This window comes from Pseudonaja textilis, chromosome 2, assembly GCF_049901715.1.
Source record: "Pseudonaja textilis isolate UNSWEBS1 chromosome 2, rPseTex1.2, whole genome shotgun sequence".
In the NCBI taxonomy this organism is placed as follows: Eukaryota; Metazoa; Chordata; class Lepidosauria; order Squamata; family Elapidae; genus Pseudonaja; species Pseudonaja textilis.
The window spans coordinates 246,726,461-246,750,098 of record NC_141991.1 but is presented as its reverse complement, the minus strand read 5'-3'; the positions used below and the strand labels follow the sequence as shown (position 1 = coordinate 246,750,098).

At 39.8% G+C, this 23,638-nt stretch overlaps 1 protein-coding gene across 10 annotated transcripts in view; it reads right to left on the bottom strand.

The window, feature by feature from the left end:
• Window positions 1–23,638, bottom strand: part of DYM (dymeclin) — a 245,106-nt gene that overhangs the window by 71,732 nt on the left and 149,736 nt on the right. For all 10 annotated transcript variants that reach the window (XM_087927522.1, XM_087927523.1, XM_087927518.1 and 7 more), the window contains one exon: window positions 8,095–8,197. In XM_087927522.1, coding sequence (XP_087783648.1) covers window positions 8,095–8,197 — 103 coding nt within the window. The remainder of the gene's footprint in view (window positions 1–8,094; window positions 8,198–23,638) is intronic.

Sequence of the window (23,638 nt, the reverse complement as noted above, 5' to 3'; positions counted from 1 at the left end):
CGTACACCATTTCTGACAAATGGCAGTCCAATCACTTCTTGAAAGTCTTAAGTGATGGCGCTCCCACAACTTCTGAAGGCAACTTCTGCTCCATTGGTTGATTGTTCTCACGGTCAGAAAGTTTCTCCTTATTTCCAGATTAAATCTCTCCTTGTTCAGTTTCCATCCATTATTCCTTGTCTGGCCTACAGGTGCTTTAGAAAATAGCTTGACCCCTTCCTCCTCTCTGTGGCAGCCCCTCAAATATTGGAAGACTGCTATCCTGTCTCCCCTGGTCCTTCTCTTCCCTAGACTAGCCAGGCCCAGTTCCTGCAACTGTTCTTCATATGTTTTAGTCTCCAGTACCCTAATCATCCTGGTTGCTCTTCTCTGCACTTTTTCTAGAGTCTCAACATCTTTTTTATAGTGTGGTGACCAAAACTGGATGCAGTACTCTAGGTGTGGTCTTACTAAGGCTTTATAGAGCGATATTAGTACCTTACTTGATCTTGACTGTATCCCTCTGTTAATAAAACTTAGGATTGCATTAGCTTTTTTTTTTTTTTTTTTGCATTAGCTTTAAAGCATGCCAAAGATGAGGAGAGAAATAGGTACCACTCTGGTGGGAAGGTGACAGCATTCGGTGCACTTTGGCATACAGCCATGTTGGCCGTATGGAAGCATCCTTGGACAACCCTGGATCTGTCGGCTAAGAAATGGAGATAAGCACCGTCCCTAGAGTTGGAAACAACTAGACAGTGTGTGTGTGTGTGTGTGTGTGTGTGTGTCTGTCTGTCTGTCTGTTTGTCTGTCTGTGTGTCTTGTAAGGCATTATTTGAAAAAGGCATCTCTCACAGTGTTCTTTTACAGCAAAGCTGGCTGAGGAATTCTGGGAGTTGAAGTCCACAAGTCTTAAAGTTGCCAAGGTTGGACACCCCTGTTTTACAGCATCTCTTACAGTGTCCTAAAACTTTCTATCATCATTCAGTTAAAAATCTGACTGACAATCAGACCCAAGTCTCATGTATAAACTCTCTCAGGCTCATGTAATCTTTCTTGCAAATAAACACTATCTCAAAAACATTCTTCCATCAACCACAAGTAGACACTTAAAGCTATGGGGATAACTGAATAAATGAGTTCAGTCCATCCGTCTAGTTTCATTTTTAGTGAATAAACGGTGTCTCACTGAACAAAACCACTGTATCAAACCTCTATATAGGGATAGTCTTCTTTCATCTTGAGGAAGTTTAGACAAAGGTGGTATAATATATCCCTCAACCGAGGCGAAGTACAGAGGCCTGTCCTAACCAGGGAGCTAAGTTCCTCTCCCTTATTTCACAGCTGAAATCTAGATCATAATCATGTAAGTATGACTTGCTTGAGAAATCCTTGAAGTGCCTACCTTTCTCTTGGAACCTCTTTTCAGTTATAGAGCTAAATAAATGAGAAACAACCCACCATCCATTTGACCTCTCAGTCGCTTGGTGATGACATTCTCTGTCCAAAATAGGGGGAATGCAAGAAGGAGGGAGAAAGGAAAGGAGGAAGGAGGAGGAGGAGGAGGGAGAAAAAGGAAGAAGAAAAGAGAAGGAATGGGAAAGAAGGGGGAAGGAAAAGAAGGAATGGGAGAGGAGAAGGGAAAGAGAAGGTGGAAGGGGAGAAGAAAGAAGAAAGGAGAAGGGAAAGAAGAAGAAGAGAGAAAGGAAAGAAAGAAGAAGGGGAGGAGAAGCGAGAAATAGGAAGAAGAAGAGATAAGGGGGAAAAGGGGAAGGAAAAGAAGGAAGAAGAATGGGGAGAAGGGAGAAGGAAAAGAAAGAAGGGAGAAGGAAAAGAAGGAAGGAGGAGGAGGAGGAAGAGGGAGAAAAAGGAAGAAGAAAAGAGAAGGGAAGGGAAAGAAGGGGGAAGGAAAAGAAAGAATGGGAGAGGAGAAGGGAAGAGAAGGTAGAAGGGGAGAAGAAAGAAGAAAGGAGAAGGGAAAGAAAGGAGGAGAAGGGAGAAGGGAAAGAAGAAGAAGAAGAGAGAAAGGAAAGAAAGAAGAAGGGAGGAGAAGCGAGAAATAGGAAGAAGAAGAGATAAGGGGAAAGGGGAAGGAAAGAAGGAAGAAGAATGGGAGAAGGAGAAGGGAAAGAAAGAAGGGAGAAGGAAAAGAAGGAAGGAGGAGGAGGAGGAGGAGGGAGAAAAGGAAGAAGAAAAGGAAGGGAAGGAAAGAAGGGGAAGGAAAAGAAAGAATGGGAGAGGAGAAGGAAAGAGAAGGTAGAAGGGAGAAGAAAGAAGAAAGGAGAAGGGAAAGAAAGGAGGAGAAGGGAGAAGGAAAGAAGAAGAAGAGAGAAAGGAAAGAAAGAAGAAGGGAGGAGAAGCGAGAAATAGGAAGAAGAAGAGATAAGGGGGAAAGGGGGAAGGAAAAGAAGGAAGAAGAATGGGGAGAAGGGAGAAGGGAAAAAAAGAAGGGAGAAGGAAAAGAAGTAAGGAGAAAGGAAAGAAAGAAGAAGGGGAGAAAAAGGGAGAAAAAGGAAGAAGAGAGAAGGGAAAGAAGGGGGAAGGAAAAGAAGGAAGAAGAATGGGGAGGAGAAGGTTAAAAAAGGAAGAAGGGAGAAGAAGAGAGAAGGAAAAGAAGGAAAAAGAGGAAAAAAGGGAAGAAGGGAGAATGAAGATGGGAGGGAGAAGAAGGAAGGAGGAAAGGGGATGCCAACTTCCATAGCATCTGAATAATTGCCCATTATTCTTTGTTACCAACTAGTTATGAAAAGTATGACTACGTCCCATCAACAGATTCCTATGATTTTTGTTTTAAAAAAATAGCATTTCAGTTGCTTTAATATTGACTCAGGCAGCCCACAGTCCTCAACAAGATATACTGAAGATTGTGAGTCTACAATTCTCTCTTCGGTAACACCCGACAATTGTTTGCAACCCACTGTATTCTAGAATCTAAATGCAGCGAAAATGATATATTCCCTCAAATGGTGTAAGACGTTCAGCCTAAAACTTTAAACTTTCAGTTCTTCTAAAAGGCAGCAGTCACGCAATCATTCAACCAGCGGGTCCCTAGGCCCAAAAAGCTTGTAAGGGGAAATTAAATATGATTTCTAAAATACAATTTGCTTTAAGGAACTAAAGTAATGTAAGGGAGCAATTTAGCATCTACCAATGCATGAAGACAGTAAGATTACTTTTTTTTTCTTTTTTCTTTTTGCTTCTCTGCTGGGGGAATGAAATGAAGGGCTATTTATAAAGAACTCCTTGCTTTGGCTATAATCAAATATAATAACAAGATACAACAAAAACAATCTTTTTTCTGGAAACCACCTTTGTAATACTCCTTTTTAATAACCCTCCTAATGGCCAAATTAGAAGGACCCCAACTAAAGTCATTCATCCCACATAAAACAAACATTGCCTTTTCTTCTTAGCTTTGTTTTACCAGCTATATCATTTCCAGATGATGCTTGAGGGGGTTAAGGATTTTTTTTTTCTCTCTCTCTCCAAGAGTTAGATGCTGAAACTGGCAGCTGCTTTCTATTTACCGTAGGCAAATCTAAGATGAATCTAAACTGGAGAAGGGGGCTTTCATCAGCTGTTGATGGAGCATTAGCTGGAAAAAAAGAGGACAGCATCTCACCCAACAACGACCTATATGAAATTACAGGCAGTCCTCAACTTACAGCCACAATTGAGCCTAAAATTTCTGTTGCCAAGCAAGACAGTTGTTAAGTGAATTTTGCACCATTTTATGACCTTGCTTGCCATAGTTGTTAAGTGAATCGCTACAGTAGTTAAGTTAGTCACGCGGTTGGTAAGTGAATCTGGCTTCCCCATTGACTTTGCTGGTCAGAAAGTCGCAAAAGGGGATCAATTGACCCTGGGACACTGCAAATAGCAATAGCACTTAGACTTATATACCGCTTTACAGTGCTTTACAGCCCTCTCTAAGCGGTATATAGAGTCAGCCTATTGTCCTCCAACAATCTGGGTCCTCATTTTACCCACCTTGGAAGGATGGAAGGCCGAGTCAACCTTCAGCCTGGTGAGATTTGAGCTGCCAAATTGCACACAACCGGCAGTCAGCAGAAGTAGCCTGCAGTACTGCACTCTGACCACTGTGCCACCGCGCCTCATTTTAAAAAATATGAGCCCCTTGTCAAGCGTCCGAATTTTGACCACGTGACCATGGAGAAGCAGCAAGGGTTGTAAGTTTGAAAAACGGTCGTAAGTCACTTTTTTCCAGTGCTGTTGTAACTTCAAATGGTCATTAAATGAACTGCTTTAAGTTGAGGGCTACCTGTATCTAGAGTTTTGATTCCAGGGAAAGATACTAAATGCTTTTGACAGGTAACAGGTAACCACTTTTCCTGTCTAAGGATGCTGTAAGGAGAAAAGATTAAAAAAAGAAGAAGGGAAATCAACCATGTTCATAGATGTATCACAACCATCATATAATTTTATTTAATGCAGCTGTCTGGGAATTTCTCATTAAATCCCTTCCCAGGTGCAAGTCACCAAGTTTACAAAGCGATCCATTTGTGCTTCAATTCTGACAAAAGCTTTTTATGATATCTTTGGGCTTCAGGCAGGAAAAGACAAACCACTTTCGAGGTTGGGCTTAATCGCTGAAGGGACCAGTGGCTCAGCCTGTCTACCGCAGCTACAAGTAACTTGAAAAGACTTAAAAGAGGTTACTCAAAATTACTTAAAAGAGTAATTCCAATGAATGACTCCCTCTGAATTAGCAAACACCCTTTTTACGTCAAATGCATGCAAGTAAATACACTGCGGCGTTGAGTTGCTTCATTCATTTTTTCTGTGTAAGATCCTGAAGACTGGAGAACCTGAAAGGTTTCCTGGCAGTCCTTGGGGCTTTCCTGCAATCTTGGCAAACAATATTTCAAAGCCGCACTTGACCTTTGGAAGGTGAAACTGATCCAAGCCATTGATAAAACTGCCTCTGAATGACCTCTCTCATTAAAGAAAAACCAAACTTGGGAACTGGAGGGGAAGCAATGAGCAGGACAAAGATTCACGTGGATGGAAAACTTGGGAACGGTCTGAATAAACAGCCTCCAGCTCATCTCAAGGCATGCTCTGTGGTTGGGCACAACTATATTATTCTTTTCCACTGCATTCATATTTGCAGAAAATCATTCAAGGGGTGGGCTAATTTGCTGCATTTGGCCACGCCCACTCCCAAATAAATAAACACATAACTTAATAGATTGTTGTGAACTATACGAATAACACTTTCCTTGTTTCCATGCCGACCTAAACGTTCAACGGATCACAACAAGCATAAGATATTTTTTTGGCTTACAGATGTGCATTAGTCCCCAATTCTTCCCCTTCCCTGGCTTCAATAAGTAGCCAACAGAAAGCTGTGTGAATGGGGTTAAAAGTGAATATTTGCTTGCAACCAAGTATGCTTCCTTCATTCTCAAAGGAGGAAAGGATTTTGTGATAAAACCATCCCTGCAGCTCACCATATCTATCATGTCTTAGAAGTCTCCAATATTACATTTTTAGGGAAAGGTTTGGAAATTAAAACGGTACCTTGGTTCAAACTATTTCAAATAGTATAATCTATTCGGATGCATTTAGACCATCAAACAACCATCAAACAAAGCCAAGGCAGGTCATAGGCTGCATTAACAGAGGGACAGAATCAAGATCGTGTGAAGTATTAATGCCACTTTATAGTGCTTTGGTAAGGCCACACTTGGATTACTGCATCCGGTTTTGGATGCCACAATATAAAAAAGATGTTAAGACTCTAGAATGAGTGCAGAGGAGAGCAACAAAGCTGATTAGGGGACTGGAGGCTAGAACATAGGAAGAATGATTGCAGGAATTGGTGATGTCTAATCTAATGAAAATAAGGACTAGGGGTGACACGATAACTGGTTCCAATATTTGAGGAGCTGCCAGAAGGAAGATGGGACCAATCTATTCTTCAAAGTACCTGAAAGCAGGACAAGAAGCAATGGATGGAAACTAATCAAGGAGAGAACCAACCTAGAACTAAGGAGAAATTCCCTGACAGTTAGAACAATTAATCAGTGGAACTGGGTGGAACTCAGAAGTTCTGGGTGCTCCAACAGTGGAGGTTTTTAAGAAGAGATCGGACAATGAAATGGCATAAGGTCTCCTGCTTGAGTAGGGGGTTGGACTAGAAGACCTTCAAAGTCCCTTCCAACTCTGTTATTCTGTTCTGTTAAATCTGATTTCAGTACGGCTTACCACTGGCTGTTTTTCCTTCTAAAAACCTACTTAGGAATCCTTCTATGAAATATGTCAGGGGATTCAAACTCTGCAGTTCCATGACTCCCTGAAAATGATAAATAAATACATGGAACTCTTGGGTGGAACTCTTCCCCTCCCTGCCAAATAAAACTAATGATTTCATTGCAATTTAGAGTTAAGAAAGAAATGCGTGTAATCATTTTTAACAATTGCGTTTTAATCTAGGCATCCAATACCGTGCTACAGCTTTGCATCTTTATAAAATAAAGCCTTCTCATCAGATATAGAGAATAAAACAATCCATTCTCAAATCATAACTTTAATGGGATGGATAAACTTGTGGAGTTTTTGCTAAGTCAGCCACTTGCAAGATTTATTTTGGATCAGTGCTTGTTTTATAAAAGCAAGGCTGAGATGAATTAAGATATTTCCAGAAGCGTCAAAGCAGATTCTGAACCAAATCTTGCCTTTAAAATATACTTTTATAAGAACAGCACTTGTGATTTTAGTCTTGATGGGAGCTAGACAGAAAGAGCAACCACTGAGGTTAAATTCTATTTTAGCATTTTCATCAACCAGACCTCCCTTTTCTTCTTTCATTTCCCTTTTTCAAGGCTAGCATGATATTAAATCCACAGGTACCAAGAAAAATGAAACCAATCTTTTTTTAAAAAAATCTGAATGTAATTTGTTCCCTACAAACAAATAGAGTAACGCATCATGATTATTTATTAAAATGTTATGTTAAGCAGACTTGGAAAACCTGATTCAGGAAACAACATAGAATTTACAACATACATAATTTTTATAATTTTTACATATTTTTTTTAAAACATGGCACGGACTATAAGATGTGCATTAAACATGCATTGGAATGCTCTTTATAAACAGATGTTTTCACGGTACTATAATCATTTAATGGGATGTACGTTCTAATCATGCAAAAACATTATTTTAAAGCGCATTAGAATTAATAAAGATGCTACTGAATTATGTTAAGATTTAAAATAATTTCTTTGGAGGAAAAAAAAAAATCCAATTCACTAAGCCAAGTACATAAAATCATAATTTTGGAAAGGGGCCACGCAAACCAACCCCTTTGCTCAATGTCTACGTTGATTAAAACCTATTTCATTACTTTGGATTTAATAAACATATCAACAATATATTAATTAAAGCTGCAAAATATCCAAGAGCTAAGATTGCTATATTTAATTTTTAATACATGTTATTTTATACAATTTCTGCCTTTTGCTTTGATGAAGAACACTAATTATTATGGGTGAACCCCCGCCCCCCCGTCCCCCGTGTCTTCGAATCAATGTTGATTCCTGGTATATGCCTGGACAGTTTCTTGAAGATTTTGGGAAGTGGTTTTGCCGCTGCCACCTTCCTAGGGCTGAGAGTGAATGACTGGCCCAAAGGTAGGATTAAAACTCATAGCCTTCCAGTTTCTAGCCTGGTGCCATAATCATGACGCAAATTGATTCTTGATGCTAAATTGGAAACCAAACCTCTCCTTTTGCTAGCTAGGGACAGAGGTTTGTTTAAAGGGCATGCTTCACTCTTTTATCATGCTGTATCCATTGTGTTCTTCCTTCCCTTGACAATCTCATTGCAATGGAAACCACTTGCAAATGCTCAAGATAGGAAAACTAAAGTAAAGTGTTTGTTAAAAAATCACCATGGTTCTCATTTTGCCATTTGCAACGTTTTTTTTTTAAAGTATCTTTAGTGAGTTTCAGACATGATGTCACCAGCCAAACTTCCTATATTTTGGTGATGGTTGTTGCTAGGCTGTCACAGTCTTTGAACAGACTCGTGCAAACCGAGGGGATGTATTTTGACTTCTTCCTTAAAAGATTATATTTCGATACTCACGTAATCTGGAAGTGGGGAATCAGCAGCAGACAGGGAACTTCTCAAAGACTGGGTGGCCTGTTCCAAAACCTTGTTGTGCTTTTTGGACAACAATGAAAACAAGCTGGAGGGGAAGGGAAGGAAAAAAAAACAATTATATTGTTTTCATAGGAATCCATCGTCCTGTTTTTATGAAACAGGGGTGCCAATTTAGTACAGGCCAATGTTTTTCAGGTTGGCAACTTGAAGATGTGCACATTGGGGGATTCTGGGAGTTGAAGTCCATACATCTTTAAGCCAGGCTTAAGAAACATAGCTGTAGACCAGAGGTCCCCAAACTTGGCAACTTTAAAACATGTGGACTTCTGGGAGTTGAAGTCCACAAGTCTTAACGTTGCCAAGTTTGGAGACCTCTGCTATAGGCTCTGCCTTGCAGAGGTAAGAAACAAAAAATAGTTTATAAAGAGTTTTTCTCAGAAATTGGATTCTATAAAGGTCATATTTATTTTGCAAGCAGGACACTTCCAAAGTAGTTCACAAAACAAACACTTGCTGTGTTTGGACAGCAAGAAAGAAAAAGCTAGTACACTACAGATATAAGTTAATCCAGAACCACAATTCAAGCTAAAGAGCTTGGATATTTCCCACTCTTTAGCCCTTTTTTCTTCATGAAATTTCCCATCGTCCCTGCTATCACAGTAAGTTGGGCATTTATTCTGACTTTGTGCCACAATTTTAGGACACTCGGTGGCTGAAAAGTATATCCACCTACCACAAACAAATTTAAAAAAATGAACCAAGGCTTAATGTTAATATTTCTAATTCAACTGCCAGCCTTACTTTTTTTCTGCGGAACCCACCAAAATCTCCTTGTGGAAAAATGAAAAATATGCTAACAGTTTCCTTTCATTACACCAACATATTAGTTGTCAAAAATGCCTTATATTCTCCATCCATTTGCAACCTTTATAAAAGTGAGCTTTGTAGACCTTCAAAAGTGCCACTAGGGAATGGGTCAAATTCTTCAAAGATTAAAGCAAAGAAGTAAAACTTGAAACCCGGAGCTTTTTACAAGTAGTCCTTATCTTATGACGACAGTTAAGACCAAAATTGCCATTGCTAAATGAGGCAGTTTGTTAAGAGAGTTTTACCCCGTTTCATGAACTTTTCCCCATAGTTACTAAGTGAATTGTGTGGTCATTAAGCAAATCTGGCTTGCCCGTTGATTTTCTCGTCCAAAGCCAGTTGGGAAGGTTACAAAAGGTTACATGGGACAGTACAACTATCATGTGATGTGCCAAGGATCTGAATTTTGATCATGTGACCATGGGGATGCTGGAATGGTCGTGTGAAAATGGTCCCACATTGGTTTTTCCAGTGTCACTGGAACTTTGAACAGCCACCAAATGAATATTTGTAAATCTAGGACTACCTGTGTGTAACTTTTTAATTCTAGAAAAACAGGGCATTTAAATTTAATACTCTAGGAAAGACAAAGACGTGGGAACAGGTGTAGAGGTTCAAAAATATCTCTGGTAGCATACATTTGTAGTGTTTACAGATCCTGTTCCTTCCTTGACTCCGGATCTGACTTAGCCCTGGTTTATATCAACTTTGGTGCTCTTGAAAGTTGGGAAAAGATTTACAAGTGCTTCCATACTTCAGGAAGTCAGTAGCTTTTTCATTTTTCTCCTCAAGCTTGATAAACGCTACTGATTTCTTGTCTATGGAGATTCTCGGTCATCCAGGTCATGGTTCTGCCAAAGGTGCTTTTTCAAAAGGTGAATGGGCTTTATGGCGAGAAAGGTCGTAAAATGAGGCAAACTTCAGTTAACAACTGTAGGAAGTTATTACCCACCCTCTCCTAGGAAAATGAAATATCCTAGGAAATATTAAAAAGGCAGAATATTTCCCCTAAAAAGAGTAGAAACTCAGAAGCAGAAACTCACCTCAGAAACAGAAACTCAGCCCCACCCCCACCTTTGCTAATAGGCCATTACCAGCCTAAGCCAGTCTATTCTACATAACAAAGATCTACTCCAGGTAGAGCTATAGGAATTGCCCAAAGCCCTTTCACTACATCATCATCTCAGGACAGCCTATAGAGTTGCCCCTGCATGGCCCCATGGGAGTCTGACAACCAATCAAAATACAAGCTCAAATTCAAATCCCAACAGAAGATATAAAACCAGGCACACTCAGCATATCAGCCCTTCCTTCTTTGGATCTCTAAGGCATGTAATCCTGCCCACCATTAAACCATCATTCCAAACAGCCTCCATGTTTCCAGTGTCTTTTCCCCCACTTGGAACTGAACACAGAAGGCTATTTCTTCCAACACAACTGAATCTTGTTTAGCAACAGAAATTTTGGGGTCCGTTGTGGTCCTAAGTGGAGGACTACCTGTAAACAGAGCATAGCAGAAGGTGTAAGATTGTTTTTGAGTTCTTGCTTTATGGATTGTAAAGTCTCTTTTGTGCAGTCCATATATCACAAGATACAGACAAAGACAAAGAGGCTTTGGAAAAAAAAAACCAGAATGATATTCACAAACCACAAACGCAATTCCCACATGTTTCTCTGTGAAATAACTACAGCATTTGGAAGGCTTAATATTAGCATAATTTAGAAGCTAGGAGCTATTTGTTTGAAGCAATCCTTCCTGTTACTCAGGTTGATCAAAGCGTGTTTAGCTTTCCAAACAATTCACTCCATAGGATAACAACTTTCTGATGGTGTTTGCAGTTAGAAAGAAAAAAGAGGCTCTTTCCCTTTCCTTCAAGTAACAACTCACAAGAAATTATTTTTCTCCTATCTACAAATGTAATGCCATTAAATAAAGTGGTTCACCAAAGTTATTAAGTCCAAAATACAGATCTCAGAAAAAGAATTGCTGCTGAAATGAAGTATCTCAAACCACTCGATTAAAAAAAAAACAGAAACAGTGATTTATAACATTAATGACCACTATTATCTATATACTATGCTTAGTGTATGGAAAATAAAAGGAGGTTAAGCTCTTCATTTAGAAAGACAAAATATAATTTAATAGGCAAACAAGGAAGGTCAATGTTTCTGTATTCTAAAAAGGATGATATTTGGGAAGATTATGGAACAGGGTATAAAAAGACCAATCCAAAAGTACCTTGAAAACGAGGTAGTTATTACTACAAATCAGCATGGGTTTCTCTAGCAGACTGAAACTTACTCATCAGACAATTAACTATCCAGACTAACTTTTTTAAAAAATAATTTCTCTAACAGATTGTGGGAATGCAGTAATCATAATTTAACTTGATTTTTTTGACAGATCTGAAAGAAACTTTCCATGTCGTGCTAATTAAACTCTGATGACATGACAATTAAGTGGCTACATAGATGGATTAGATAGATGTCGGAGCCGGTCTAGTGGTCAAAGTGCTGGCCTAGAAAACAGAAGACACAATTCTAAACCGAGGACTACCTGTAGCTGAATGCAGTCCAACAGCATCTACTTAAAAACGAGCTCTTTCCACCTGAACAGAAAATAAACCACAAAGGAACAAATGATCAGCTCCTAATTGATAAGATTTTTTTCTTGCCATATACATGTATAAATTCATACCAGATGGCGTTGTTTCTCCATGTCGTGTGTATGAGTATATGCATATGTATGTATGTATGTATGTATGTATGTATGTATGCATGCATGCATGCATTTTGTCATGTTTATGTAGTGTATATTGGAGATGGTGACCTTTTGAGAGCTGTATGCAACGAAATTTCATTTTAATGTATGTCAATTAGTGTACATTCAAAGTGACAATAAAGTTATTCTGTTCTATTCTATTCTATTCTATTCTATTCTATTCTATTCTATTCTATTCTATCCTATCCTACTCTCTCTTCTCTTCTACTCTACTCTACTCTACTCTACTCTACTCCATCCCATTCCATTTAGAAAATTGCAAGAGAAGGAAGACCAACTTCAGAGGATCTTGGATTCATTACATGAAGGCAATTCAATTCCCTGCCAGAGACATCAGAAGCTTTCTATAAAGATCAAACACCTGGGCAAATCCAGTCATTAAGGACGGAGGGCATAATTGATTGGACTCAAGCAGAACTAAAACCCTGGATAGGAAAATAGGACACAAAGCAATAAACTTGCGTTACAGCAGGCAGACTCCAACTAAATATTTTAAATAGTTCCTAGCTGTAAAAGCAGTTAGGCCGAGAACCCAACTAACCATAGAGGTGAAGGGTTTCCTGTCAGGTGATGTCTGAGGCTAGAAGTGATCTGTCTGGGATGCTTTAATTTGGATTCCAGCACTAGGAAGTTGAAGTTAATGGTCTAAAAAATTGTCAATTCCATCTTTTATGTTTTTCAGCCATGTGAAACAATGGACTTTGGGCTGGAAGGAAACTGAACCTACAACCGGAGGGCTGAGACAGTTTTATGCATAACTATTTGGCTGACTAAAGGAAGAGGCTAAGGATCAATGGAGCGAATGAGAATAAAAAATTAGATTCTTGCACAAGAATATGCCAGTCATGTCTTGATGGCTCAGAGTGTTTTCACCTTCAGTTATCTGAGGAACCAAGAATTATTGGGAGGGGAGTAGTTTTGAACAGAACAAGCCTGGAGATGAGATACAGGTAGTCCTCGACTTACAACAGTTCATTTAGTGACTGTGCGAAGTTACGGCATGGACAAATGTGGTTTGTGACTGTTTTTTACACTTCCGATCATTGCAGCATCTCTGTGGACACGTGATCAAAATTCAGACATTTGGCAACTGACTCCTATTTATGAGAATTGCAGAGTCCTGGGGTCATGTGATCCCCTTTTGTGACCTCCTGACAAGCAAAGTCAATGGGGAAGCCAGATTCACTTAACAACCGTGTTACTAACTTAACAACTGCATTGATTCACATAAGTCGTAAAATGGGGCAAGAGGCGGTATTCAGCAGGTTCTAACCAGTTCCGGAGAACCGACAGCGTAAATTTTGAGTAGTTTGGAGAACCGGCAAATACCACCTCTGATTGGAGATTTTACAGTATCCTTCCCCTGCCACGCCCACCAAGCCACCTCACAGAACCGGTAGTAAAAAAAAAAAATGAATCCCACCACTGGGCAAAACTCACTTAAATGTCTTACTTAGCAACAGAAATATTGGGCTCAATTGTGGTCGTAAGCCGAGGACTATCTCAGTGGTGGGATTCAAATTTTTTTACTACCGGTTCTGCGGGCGTGGCTTGGCGGGTTTGGCAGGGGAAGGATACTGTAAAATCTCCAGTCAGAGGTGGGATTTGCTGGTTCTCCGAACGACTCAAATTTTCCGCTGCCGGTTCTCCAGAACTGGTCAGAACCTACTGAAGACCACCTCTGATCTAACCTCAAGACTCTGTGGGAGCCAAATGTGTCATGTTAATCCTTTAAGTTCCTTTCTTTTTATCAAAACATAGACATTTTTTCTTTGCAGCCCTCGCACTTCCAATTTCCTAGCCGTATCTAGGAGATTAAGTGTATAACATGGCCAAAACAAACTAAGGTGCCTGCAATATTCTTCAATCAATGCTGAATAATTGCTGTTAAACTGAACTCTGGATCATGTTAAGACGGTAAAAAGAACATTTCAGAAGAAGTTGGCCCAAAAGAGCAAGAGAGTATTTGCCTTATGCTACCAAAGCTATTGAAGGTTTTCCCCCATCTTTATTATCTCTGACAAAAAATCTGGAGCCCAAGGGAACCCCCTAATTAGATTGACACCATATTCCATTTATGTGGAAATTCATCTCATTTTCATACAAGAAACATGATATGTTCTCTGAAAACTGAAATAAATAAGCAAAACATGACTTTAAAATGAAAACAGTCACTTTTTCGCAAATTAAATCAATCCATCAACGAGTTCACTGTATTTTGTTGTTGTTGGTTGAAAAAGAATGTATATTCTGAATTCAGTGGGAATCCAAGAAGGATTTAAGGGTCAGCATTTTTATATAATGACAAAACAAAAATGGGTTCCAAATGTTGGATAAACATATTTATATCTTACAACTGCAGCAAGCATTTTTAAAAAGCTATAGCTTTGAAAAACAAAGACTTTTATATACTTGGCAGGGGATATACCAGTTTTACAACTTGATGTCTGCATTTTGCAACTTCAGTTTATTATGCAAAACCGGACTCAACAGCAAAATCCTAACATCCACCTACTTATTCACTAGAGCAGTGGCCCCCAAACTTTGCAGCTTGGTTGTTGTGGTTTGTCGGCAGCCTGTGCAGACAGCAGCGGAATTGGACAGTGGGGAAGAATGCGGACAAGTCCGGGAGTCTGGAGAGGACTTGGATGAGGGTCCTGCGTCCGATGCAGAGATGGGGCCAGGACCATCTGGGAGCCTCCAGAGTCTGGCAGCAGTGAGGCAGAGGAACAAGGGGAGTCTGTTCCTACTGAGCATGTTCACAGAGCTGCTAGAAGGCAAGAGCAGCTGAGAAAAAAGGGGTGACTTGGGAGTAAGGCTTGGAGGTGATTGCCCCTCCCCTAAGGCATAAAGGAGGTGCAAAGGTAGAGAAACCTTTGCAGGAAGCAAAGTTGTTCAGGTAGAGAAACTTTTGCAGGAAGCAAAGTCGTTCGCTCTGTTCGGATTAAACCTAGAAGCTCTGTGTGGACTTTGTACTTTGGTTGGTTTTTTATAGTTAATTTGGCACTTTAGTTGTTGGTAGCAATTCAAAGGAGATAAAGGTGGGTGCTTATCTCGAGGAACTATTTGGGACTCATTACCGGCTGGGAATGAACACAATTCCCAGCTTTGAAATAAAACAAGAATTGTTTGGACTAAGCATGTGCTTAATTAATCTCAGGAAGCCTTGGTCAGAACATTAGTGGCCCATCTGTGGCCTATTTGCAACAGGGCTGCGCAAGTGAGCATGTGCCCACTTGTCTATTCTGGCCTGCCACTCACGTGGCCCAGTTGTAATTTAGGCTTCAGCCCGCTAGTGGGCCGCAGTCTGGGGGCTAGTGGCCCCTGCACTAGACTATATGAAGACTGATCCCAGAATCTGATGGGGAAAGAAAAGATTCACACCCCACTTTTTAAGTCAATCTCTCCTTTGTAGGTGTGATGGCAGAAGTGGAAATATGCTAAGTTGAAAAGGTGGCAGAAATCAGGAAGCCTGGGTTGCATATGCAATGGCGGGAAACCAGCACAACATATTACAGGTAAGTCCTCGACTCCCATTGATAACTGAGCCTGCAATTTTGGTTGTTAAGTCACAATAGTTGTAAAAAGGGTCATCACATGAGGGTGCCCCTTTTTATAACTGTTTTTTTGGCGGTGGTCGTTAAGCAAACCCATTGTTCTGTCTGGGGCGGTTTTTGCTGGAAACCGGAAGTAAACATCAATTACTGTAAAAAAAAGAAAAGAAAGTAAATTGTGGTTACATGACTGCTGGACACTGCAAATGGCTATACATGCAGGTCAGTTGCCAAGTGTCCCAAATGCAGTCACCTGTGAACGTGCCTCCCTCAACTGTCAACTTAAAATCTGGGTCATAAATCCCTTTTTTCCTTTGTCATAACCTTGAACGGTCATCATCCTGAACAGTCATTATGCAACCGGTCATAAGGTAGGGGTTGCCACAAAGAAGAGGCAATCAGGCTATTCTCCAAAACCTCTGAGGGCAGGACAAGAAACAACGGGTGGAAAGTGATCAAGGAGAGAAGCAATCCAGAACTAAGGAAAAAATTCCTGGCCATTAGAACAATTCATCGGTGGAACGACTTGCTTCCAGAAGTTCTAAATCTTCCAACACTGCAAGTTTTTAAGAAGAGACTGGACAACTATCTGTCTGAAGTGATATCGGGTTTCCTGCCTGAGCAGGGGGTTGGCCTAGAAGATCTCCAAGGTCCCTTCCAACTCTGTTGTTCTGTTCAATGACTATATACAGATTTATACCTGGAAAAGTAAATATTATTTAAAGACAGGTACACTTTAAAAGGGATGATTGAAGAATGCAGCAGGATTCTTCCTTTGTTGTTTAACATGCTAAAAGCTCAGCAATTATTCAGAAGATTGAAGAGTTCAACATAAAAGTTTTCAATTCCTCTTATTTCAGTATTGCTAATTTTCTGTCTAATCTTCTTAAACCACTGTGGGAAGACATGCTCCAAAAACTCTGCACTGCAGAATGGTTAACATGAATGCTAAGTCACTTGAAATCTAAATAAGGAACTGAGATAAATTTAAAATATTACATTGTTTGGTATGTGTCTTTTCATTTTTTTCCCCTGCCCTTTTCTCAGAAGGATATTTGCTTTGCTTTTAAAAACTCTATTAACCCTATTATTTAGGGATTACATTATGCTGTTTCATGTTTGTTGCCTGAAAAATGGCCAGAATCAGTAAATGTGTTGCTTGCATTCAAAACATAATAACCAGGAGATGCTTTGTCCAGATATAACTCAAATAAGAACCACAGAGACAAAAATTCACATCTTTAAAGTTTCCTCCACAAGAACACAAATCGCTCTTTTTAACAGACCCACAAAGAATAACACTTCCCAAATTGCAGAATTGTGTGTAATTGTGTGCATTGCAAGGACAGCAAATTGCCTTGGCCAGCATCTTGTTCCTGGGCCTGATATTCAGAGAAGTGGCAGAGGAAGAGGAAGAAAGACAAGGAAAAAATTGAACTACCAAGATTGAGGAAGTTCTGGATGGCGCCAACAGGTTTACATTTGGAAAAAAAAACACCCTACAATATTTCTTCCTAGATTGCATTTAACCAGAATGAATAGAATAGAATAGAATAGAACAGAACAGAACAGAACAGAATAGAATTCTTTATTGGCCCAGTTGATTGGACACACAAGGAATTTGTCTTGGTGTAAATATTCTCAATATACATAAAGAAAAGGTACATTGGTTAAGAATCACGAATCATAACGTACAAAACTTAATGATACTTATAGGGTACAATCAGCAATCAAATCATACTAGGAAACGGTCAATATAAATCGTAAGGATAAAAGCAACGAAGTTACAGTCCTACAATCACAAATGGGAGGGGCTAGGTGATAAGGAGTGATGAGAAGATTAACAGTAATAGTAGTGTACACTTTGTAAATAGTTGAACAGTGTTGAGGGGATTATTTGTTTAGCAGAGTGATGGTGTTCGGGAAAAAACTGTTCTTGTGTCTAGTTGTTCTGGTGTGCAGTGCTCTGTAGTGTCGTTTTGAGGGTAGGAGTTGAAACAGTTTATGTCCGGGATGTGAGGGGTCTGTAAATATTTTCACAGCCCTCTTTTTGACTCATGTAGTATACAGGTCCTCAATTGAAGACAGGTGGGTAGTAATTGTTTTTTCTGCAGTCCTAATTATCCTCTGAAGTCTGTGTCTGTCTTGTTGGATTGCAGAACTGAACCAGACAGCTATAGAGGTGCAGATGACAAACTCAATAATTCCTCTGTAGAACTGGATCAGCAGATCCTTGGGCAGTTTGAGCTTTCTGAGTTGGCACAAGAAGAACATTCTTTGTTGTGCTTTTTTGATGATGTTTTTCATGTTAGGTGTCCATTTTAGGTCATGTGATATAGTAGAACCTAGAAATTTGAAGGTCTCTACTGTTGATATTGTGTTGTCTAGTATTGTAAGACGTGGTAGTATGGGAGGGTTTCTTCTAAAGTGTGCCACCATTTCTACGGTTTTGAGTGTGTTCAGTTCCAGATTGTTCCAGTTACACCACGAGGCAAGTTGTATAACCTCCTGTCTGTATGCAGATTCATTGTTGTCTCGAATGAGACCAATCACTGTTGTGTCATCAGCAAACTTCAGTATTTTAACAGATTGATCATTTGAGATGCAGTCATTGATATATTAGGGAGAAGTGGAGATAGCACACAGCCTTGGGGGCCCCCTGTGCTGATTGTACAGGTATTGGGTGTGATTCCGCCTAGCTTCACCTGCTGCTTCCTGTCCACTTACAAGTGTGTTCAGGTACCGCTAGTTGGTTTAATTTACTTAGAAGAATGTCTGGAATGATGGTATTGAATGCTGAACTGAGGTCTACAAAGAAGACCCTTGCGTAGGTATTTGGAGATTCATGGTGTTGTAGGATGTAATGCAGAGCCGTGTTAACAGCTTCATCTGTCGATCTATTTGCTCGGTATGCAAACTGCATGGGATCTAACAGCGGATCCGTGATGGTTTTTAGGTGGGACAGCACAAGCCTTTCAACGATTTTCATAACTACAGATGTTAGAGCAACTGGTCTGTAGTCATTCAGTTCCTTGATGGAGGGTTTCTTTGGCACTGGGATGATGGTAGAACGTTTGAAGCAGGAAGGAACATAGCACATCTCTAGTGATCTATTGAAGATTCGGGTGAAGATGGGGGGCAATTGGTCAGCACAGATTTTTAAGCAAGAAGGAGTTATCTTGTCTGGCCCTGGTTGTGGAGATAGGTGGCTGTAGTTTCTTTTCAAACCTGCAGTAAAACACATTCAGGTCATCTGCTAGTTTCCTTCTGCCTGGGATGGAGGTTTGCTGAAGCCAGTGATGTTTTTAAAAGAGTTTTCCACATGTTTGCCGGTTCATTTGTTGAGAATTGATTCTTTAACTTTTCAGAGTAGCTTCTTTTTGCTGCTCTGATCTCTCTTGTTTCTGGCCTGATTGCATAGCATTCTGTCACCTTTTCTGTAGGCTTCCTCTTTGGAATGATGTAGTTGCTTAAGTTTAGCTGTGAACCAAGGTTTATTGTGACTATATATTTGCAGGTTCCTTGTTGGTACACATAAGTCTTTGCAGAAGCTAACATATGAGGTTTCAGTATCTGTGAGCTCATCTAGGTCTGCAGAGGCAGCTTCAAAAACATTCCAATCAGTGCAATCAAGGCAGGCCTGGAGTTTCAGCTTTGCCTCATCCGACCAAATCTTCACTGATTTAATTGTTGGTTTAATGGTTTTAAGCCTTTGTCTGTAGGCAGGTACAAGGTGAATCATGCAGTGGTCAGAGTATCCCACAGCTGCTCGTGGTGAAGACCTATAAGCATCTTTTACTGTTGTGTAGCAGTGGTCTAAAGTATTTTTGCCTCTGGTGGGACAATTTACACTCTGGAAATATTTTGGGAGCTCTTTCCTTAAATCTCATAAAATGATGGGAAGGGAACTTGGGTGTTTGGCTTCAGCCTCCATAATTTGATCAGCAAGAGTTCATAATGCCTTGTTTACACAGGCTTGTGGAGGAACATACACAGCTATTAGGAGAAATGAGGAGAACTCACGTGGACAGTAAAAATGGCTTGCAGTTGATGTGACTCTAAGTTTTCATCACAAAACTTATATATTATAGTTATATCCTGAGACCAGCTGTTGTTGATATATACACATAATCCTCCACCCTTTGTTTTACCTGATGTCTCTTCAATTCTGTCTGAATGTCTGAAATCCTGGGATGTATATGGTGTTGTCCCCATGTGGATTAAGCCAGGTTTCAGTAAAACAAAGAACAGCTGAATTATGAAAATCAGAATTCCATCTATTTAAGAGATGAATTTCATCCATCTTGTTTGTCAGTGAGCGTAAATTAGTCAGAAAGATTGAAGGGAGAAGCGTTTTTTCCCCCCTATTCCTTAGTCTGTTTAAAATTCCTGCTCGTTTACCTCGTCTCCTCTTCCGGCGTGGTCGCTTCTTTGCTTTCTTTGTTGTAATCCATAGCACCGGGGAATTGATTATTGGTTAGAATCTCCTCTGTGTTTGCAAAGACAGGTGGGGTGGGGAATCAGAAAGCTGCTCCTTAAGGAAACATTGTCTAATTCTTAGCAGATGGTCTTGTGAGTATGAAATCCGTAGTGAATTGCAGATAATAATAAGGAATAAAGAAACCATTAGAGAGCATTTCACCGAGGCAGCCATCGTCATCTCCATCTTGGTAGGAGGGATTTCTTCCAAAATCCATGGCACCTTTTTGACTCTTTCGATGCTCTTTCTATAGAGGTATTAAAAAAACAACCATATCTTCCCAATAATTAATAGGTATCCTGGCCATTCCAACACTGCTTATCTCCAGTGGCTGTTAGAATAGAATAGAATAGAATAGAATAGAATAGAATAGAATAGAATAGAATAGAATAGAATAGAATATGGAATATAGAATAGAATAGAATAGAATAGAATAGAATAGAATAGAATAGAATAGAATAGAACGGAATATAGAATATAGAATATAGAATATAGAATAGAATAGAATAGAATAGAATAGAATAGAATAGAATAGAATAGAATAGAATAGAATAATAGGGTTGGAAGGGATCTTGGAAATCTTCCCTCTGTGCATCTTGCTCCCTTCCTTTCCATCCTGTCACTACAACAATTTAGAAACAATTTTAGTGTTAATGCAACCACAATTGAGCCCCAAATTTTATACTGCTAATTAAGAAATTTATTAAGTGAGTTTTGCCCCATTTTACAAATTTTCTTGCCACATTTATTAAGTGAATCACTGCGGTTGTTAAGCTGGTAACACAGTTAAGTGAATCTGGCTTCTGCAAAAGGGGATCATGTGATCCCGGGACAGAACTGTCATAAATATGAACCAATTGCCAAGTGTCTGAATTTTGGTCACATGACCATGGGGGTGCTGCAATGGTCATAAGCGTGAGAAATGCCATAAGTCACTTTTTAAGTACTATTGTAATTTTGAATAGTAACTATAACAGCGGTCGCCAACTGGTGGGCCGGGGCCCACTGGTAGGCTGTGAGAAAATTTTAGTGGCCGCAGAGAAATCTCACCCCCAGAGCACCCCTTCAAAGCAATTAATCTAGGCTGTGCAGAAACACAAGGCTGCTCAGCCCACATGGCCTGTGGGAACCCTCCCCGCCCACTCACTCCTTACCCGACAAACTTGCCTGCTAAATTTCTATATTTCCTTTCTCAGACCATCATCTGTTCTGCTGTGCCGAGAGATTTAGATTAGCTAGGAAGCAGAAAATGTTTGGATTTCTTGCTTCCTAGCTAGTCTTTAGATCTTCAGTTCTGCTTTTAAGCACAGCCGAAACTCCCTTAGGACTAAAGGTTTGCTTGCAAGCAAATTCAGTGTAGACTCACGGCAAGCAAATTTGAGAGACTGAGCTAGCCGATGGCAGATAGATAGATCTCTGAATGAATCTGTGAGCAACTCAATCTGCCTGCTTTGTTTGATTTTGAGTAGAAGTTGCTCTTTTTTATTAAAAAAAATATATCAATATTTACATACATGGTGTGTTGTGAGTTAATTTTGTGAGTTTGCTTGCAAGCAAATTTTATGTGACAGACTGAGCTAGCCAATGGCAGATAGATAGATCTCTGAATGAATCTGTGAGCAACTCAATCTGCCTGCCTGATTTTGGGTAAAAGTTGCTCTTTTTTAATAAAAAAAAATCAATATTTATATAAATATTTATAATATTTACATACAAGCCATGCCCAGCCAGTCACATGACCACCAAGCCACACCCACAAATTAGGCCACGCCCACAGAGCTGGTTAGTGGTCCCTGGGATCTAAAATTATGAGTTTGGTGGTCCCTGAGGTCCAAAAGATTGGCGACCCCTGAACTATAACATATAAACTGTGGTAAGTTGAGGACTAATTATATTTATTGTTTTAATGTTTTATCTTGTTTTTTATGATTACAAGCCACCTGAAGTTGCCCCTGGGTGAGATGGGCAGCATGTACGTTTAATACAAGTAGTCCTCAACTTACGGCCCCAACGGAGCCCAAAATTTACTGTTGCTAAGTGAGACATTTGTGAAAGTGAATTTTGCCCCATTTTATGATCTTTTTTTTGCCACAGTTGTTAAGTGAATCACTGCAGTTGTTACATTTGTAACACGGTTGTTAAGTGAATCTGGCTTCCCCATTGGCTTTTGTTTGTCAGAAGGTCGCAAAAGGGTATCACACGAGCCCAAGACACTGCAACCGTCATAAATAAGAGTCAGTTGCCAAACATTCACATTTTGATCACATGATGCTCAGAAGGTCTTAAGTGTGAAAAACGGTTATATAAGTCACTTTTTTCAGCGCCGTTGTAACTTCGCATGGTCACTACATGAACTGTTGTAAGTTGAGAACTACTTGTATACAGGTATATAATAAATATTTGGAGGACAACCAGCTTGGGAACTGTAACTCTAGACTCACTAAGATTCGGATGGCTTATACATTTAGTACGTTATTCTTATAATCATTAGCCTCACCTACAGATATGAATGGACAGTAACAATGGCCTTCCATTGCTTTAAAAAATGAGGGGAATCACATAAATATAATGTTCCTTCTTTCTTAAGCACCTGCGCCTGTACAATGGAACAGAAGGAACAGCTGTGGCAGAGCAAGCCGTGTCCTTTCGCGTAACAGATTGTATTGATAGTATCTTTATGCCAGGACAAAATTGCCTTGAAGTGCACACACAAACTCTGCACGGCCTCTTAATTATAGAAACTGGCCTTCCCACTGCATCCCTGGCAAAATCCTGACCTAAAGCACTGGAAAAAATCAGCCCAAACAGGTCTATCAGGAAAGAGAAGCTGAGTGGAATTAGTCCTGCTGTAATTATCTATGGAGATTCTCATTCAACCAGGCGATAGTTGTCCGAAACGTGCTTTTCAAAAGGCAACTGGACTTTCTTTGTTTTTCGGTCCTCATCCAAGAAGCTTCTTCAGTTCTGAAGAATTTGGGCTTCCTTTGTTTTTTTTCTCGAAGACAAGAAGATGCCAAAAAAAAAATCTTCAAGAAAAAAAAAAATTCCAGTTGCCTTTTGAAAAACACTTTTGGGATAACCATAACCTGGATGACTGAGAATCTCCGTAGACAATTGCAACAAGACTAATTCCCCTCAGCTTCTCTTTCCTGTTCCTTTGGGACATCCTGCTGTAATTGGGCATCTCTTTGCTTCTTTCTCCTTCTGTTACTTATCCAAAACCTCCAGCGCAGGAGGGCTTTTAATTTGGTGCCCAAAAGGGAATGCCAGCCCAGACTTATTACATCTTACCGAAACAAAAGGATTAGAATTGGAAACACTGGAAGCAGAGAGGTGGCTGAACCACTACACTCCAGGCACATTTGGATTTTTTTAAAAAAATCCTTTTAGCAGACATGAAGCAACGAATATACAGTATTTTTTTAAAAGTGTAATCTCATACCTTGCCTCTGGCACAATTTTGTCTGAATCACTCAGAGAAATTTTGACAGAATGAATCTGCTGCGTATTAGGAAGCTACATTATTAAAGTAATTTGATGGGGTTGCTCTTTTTTGGTAATGCCTGCAGGATGCTATGAAAGCAAATATTTCAGTAGAATATGAAGACAGCCCCCCCTCCACCCCTGAGAAAAGTTAATTCAAAGATCTGTTTTTATAAATGTGTGCAATAAAGGGGTTTGGGATGCACAAGAGCGGCTGCAAATATTTTGTTTGGATCCGACTTTTTTCATAATTAGGAAGACCCAACGTAACAGAGGCCCTGCTTTTTTATCTGTATTAATAATGTTTCCCTGATAAAATCTTGGACAGAACTACAGTATTTTAATATTCAAGGTTAGTGT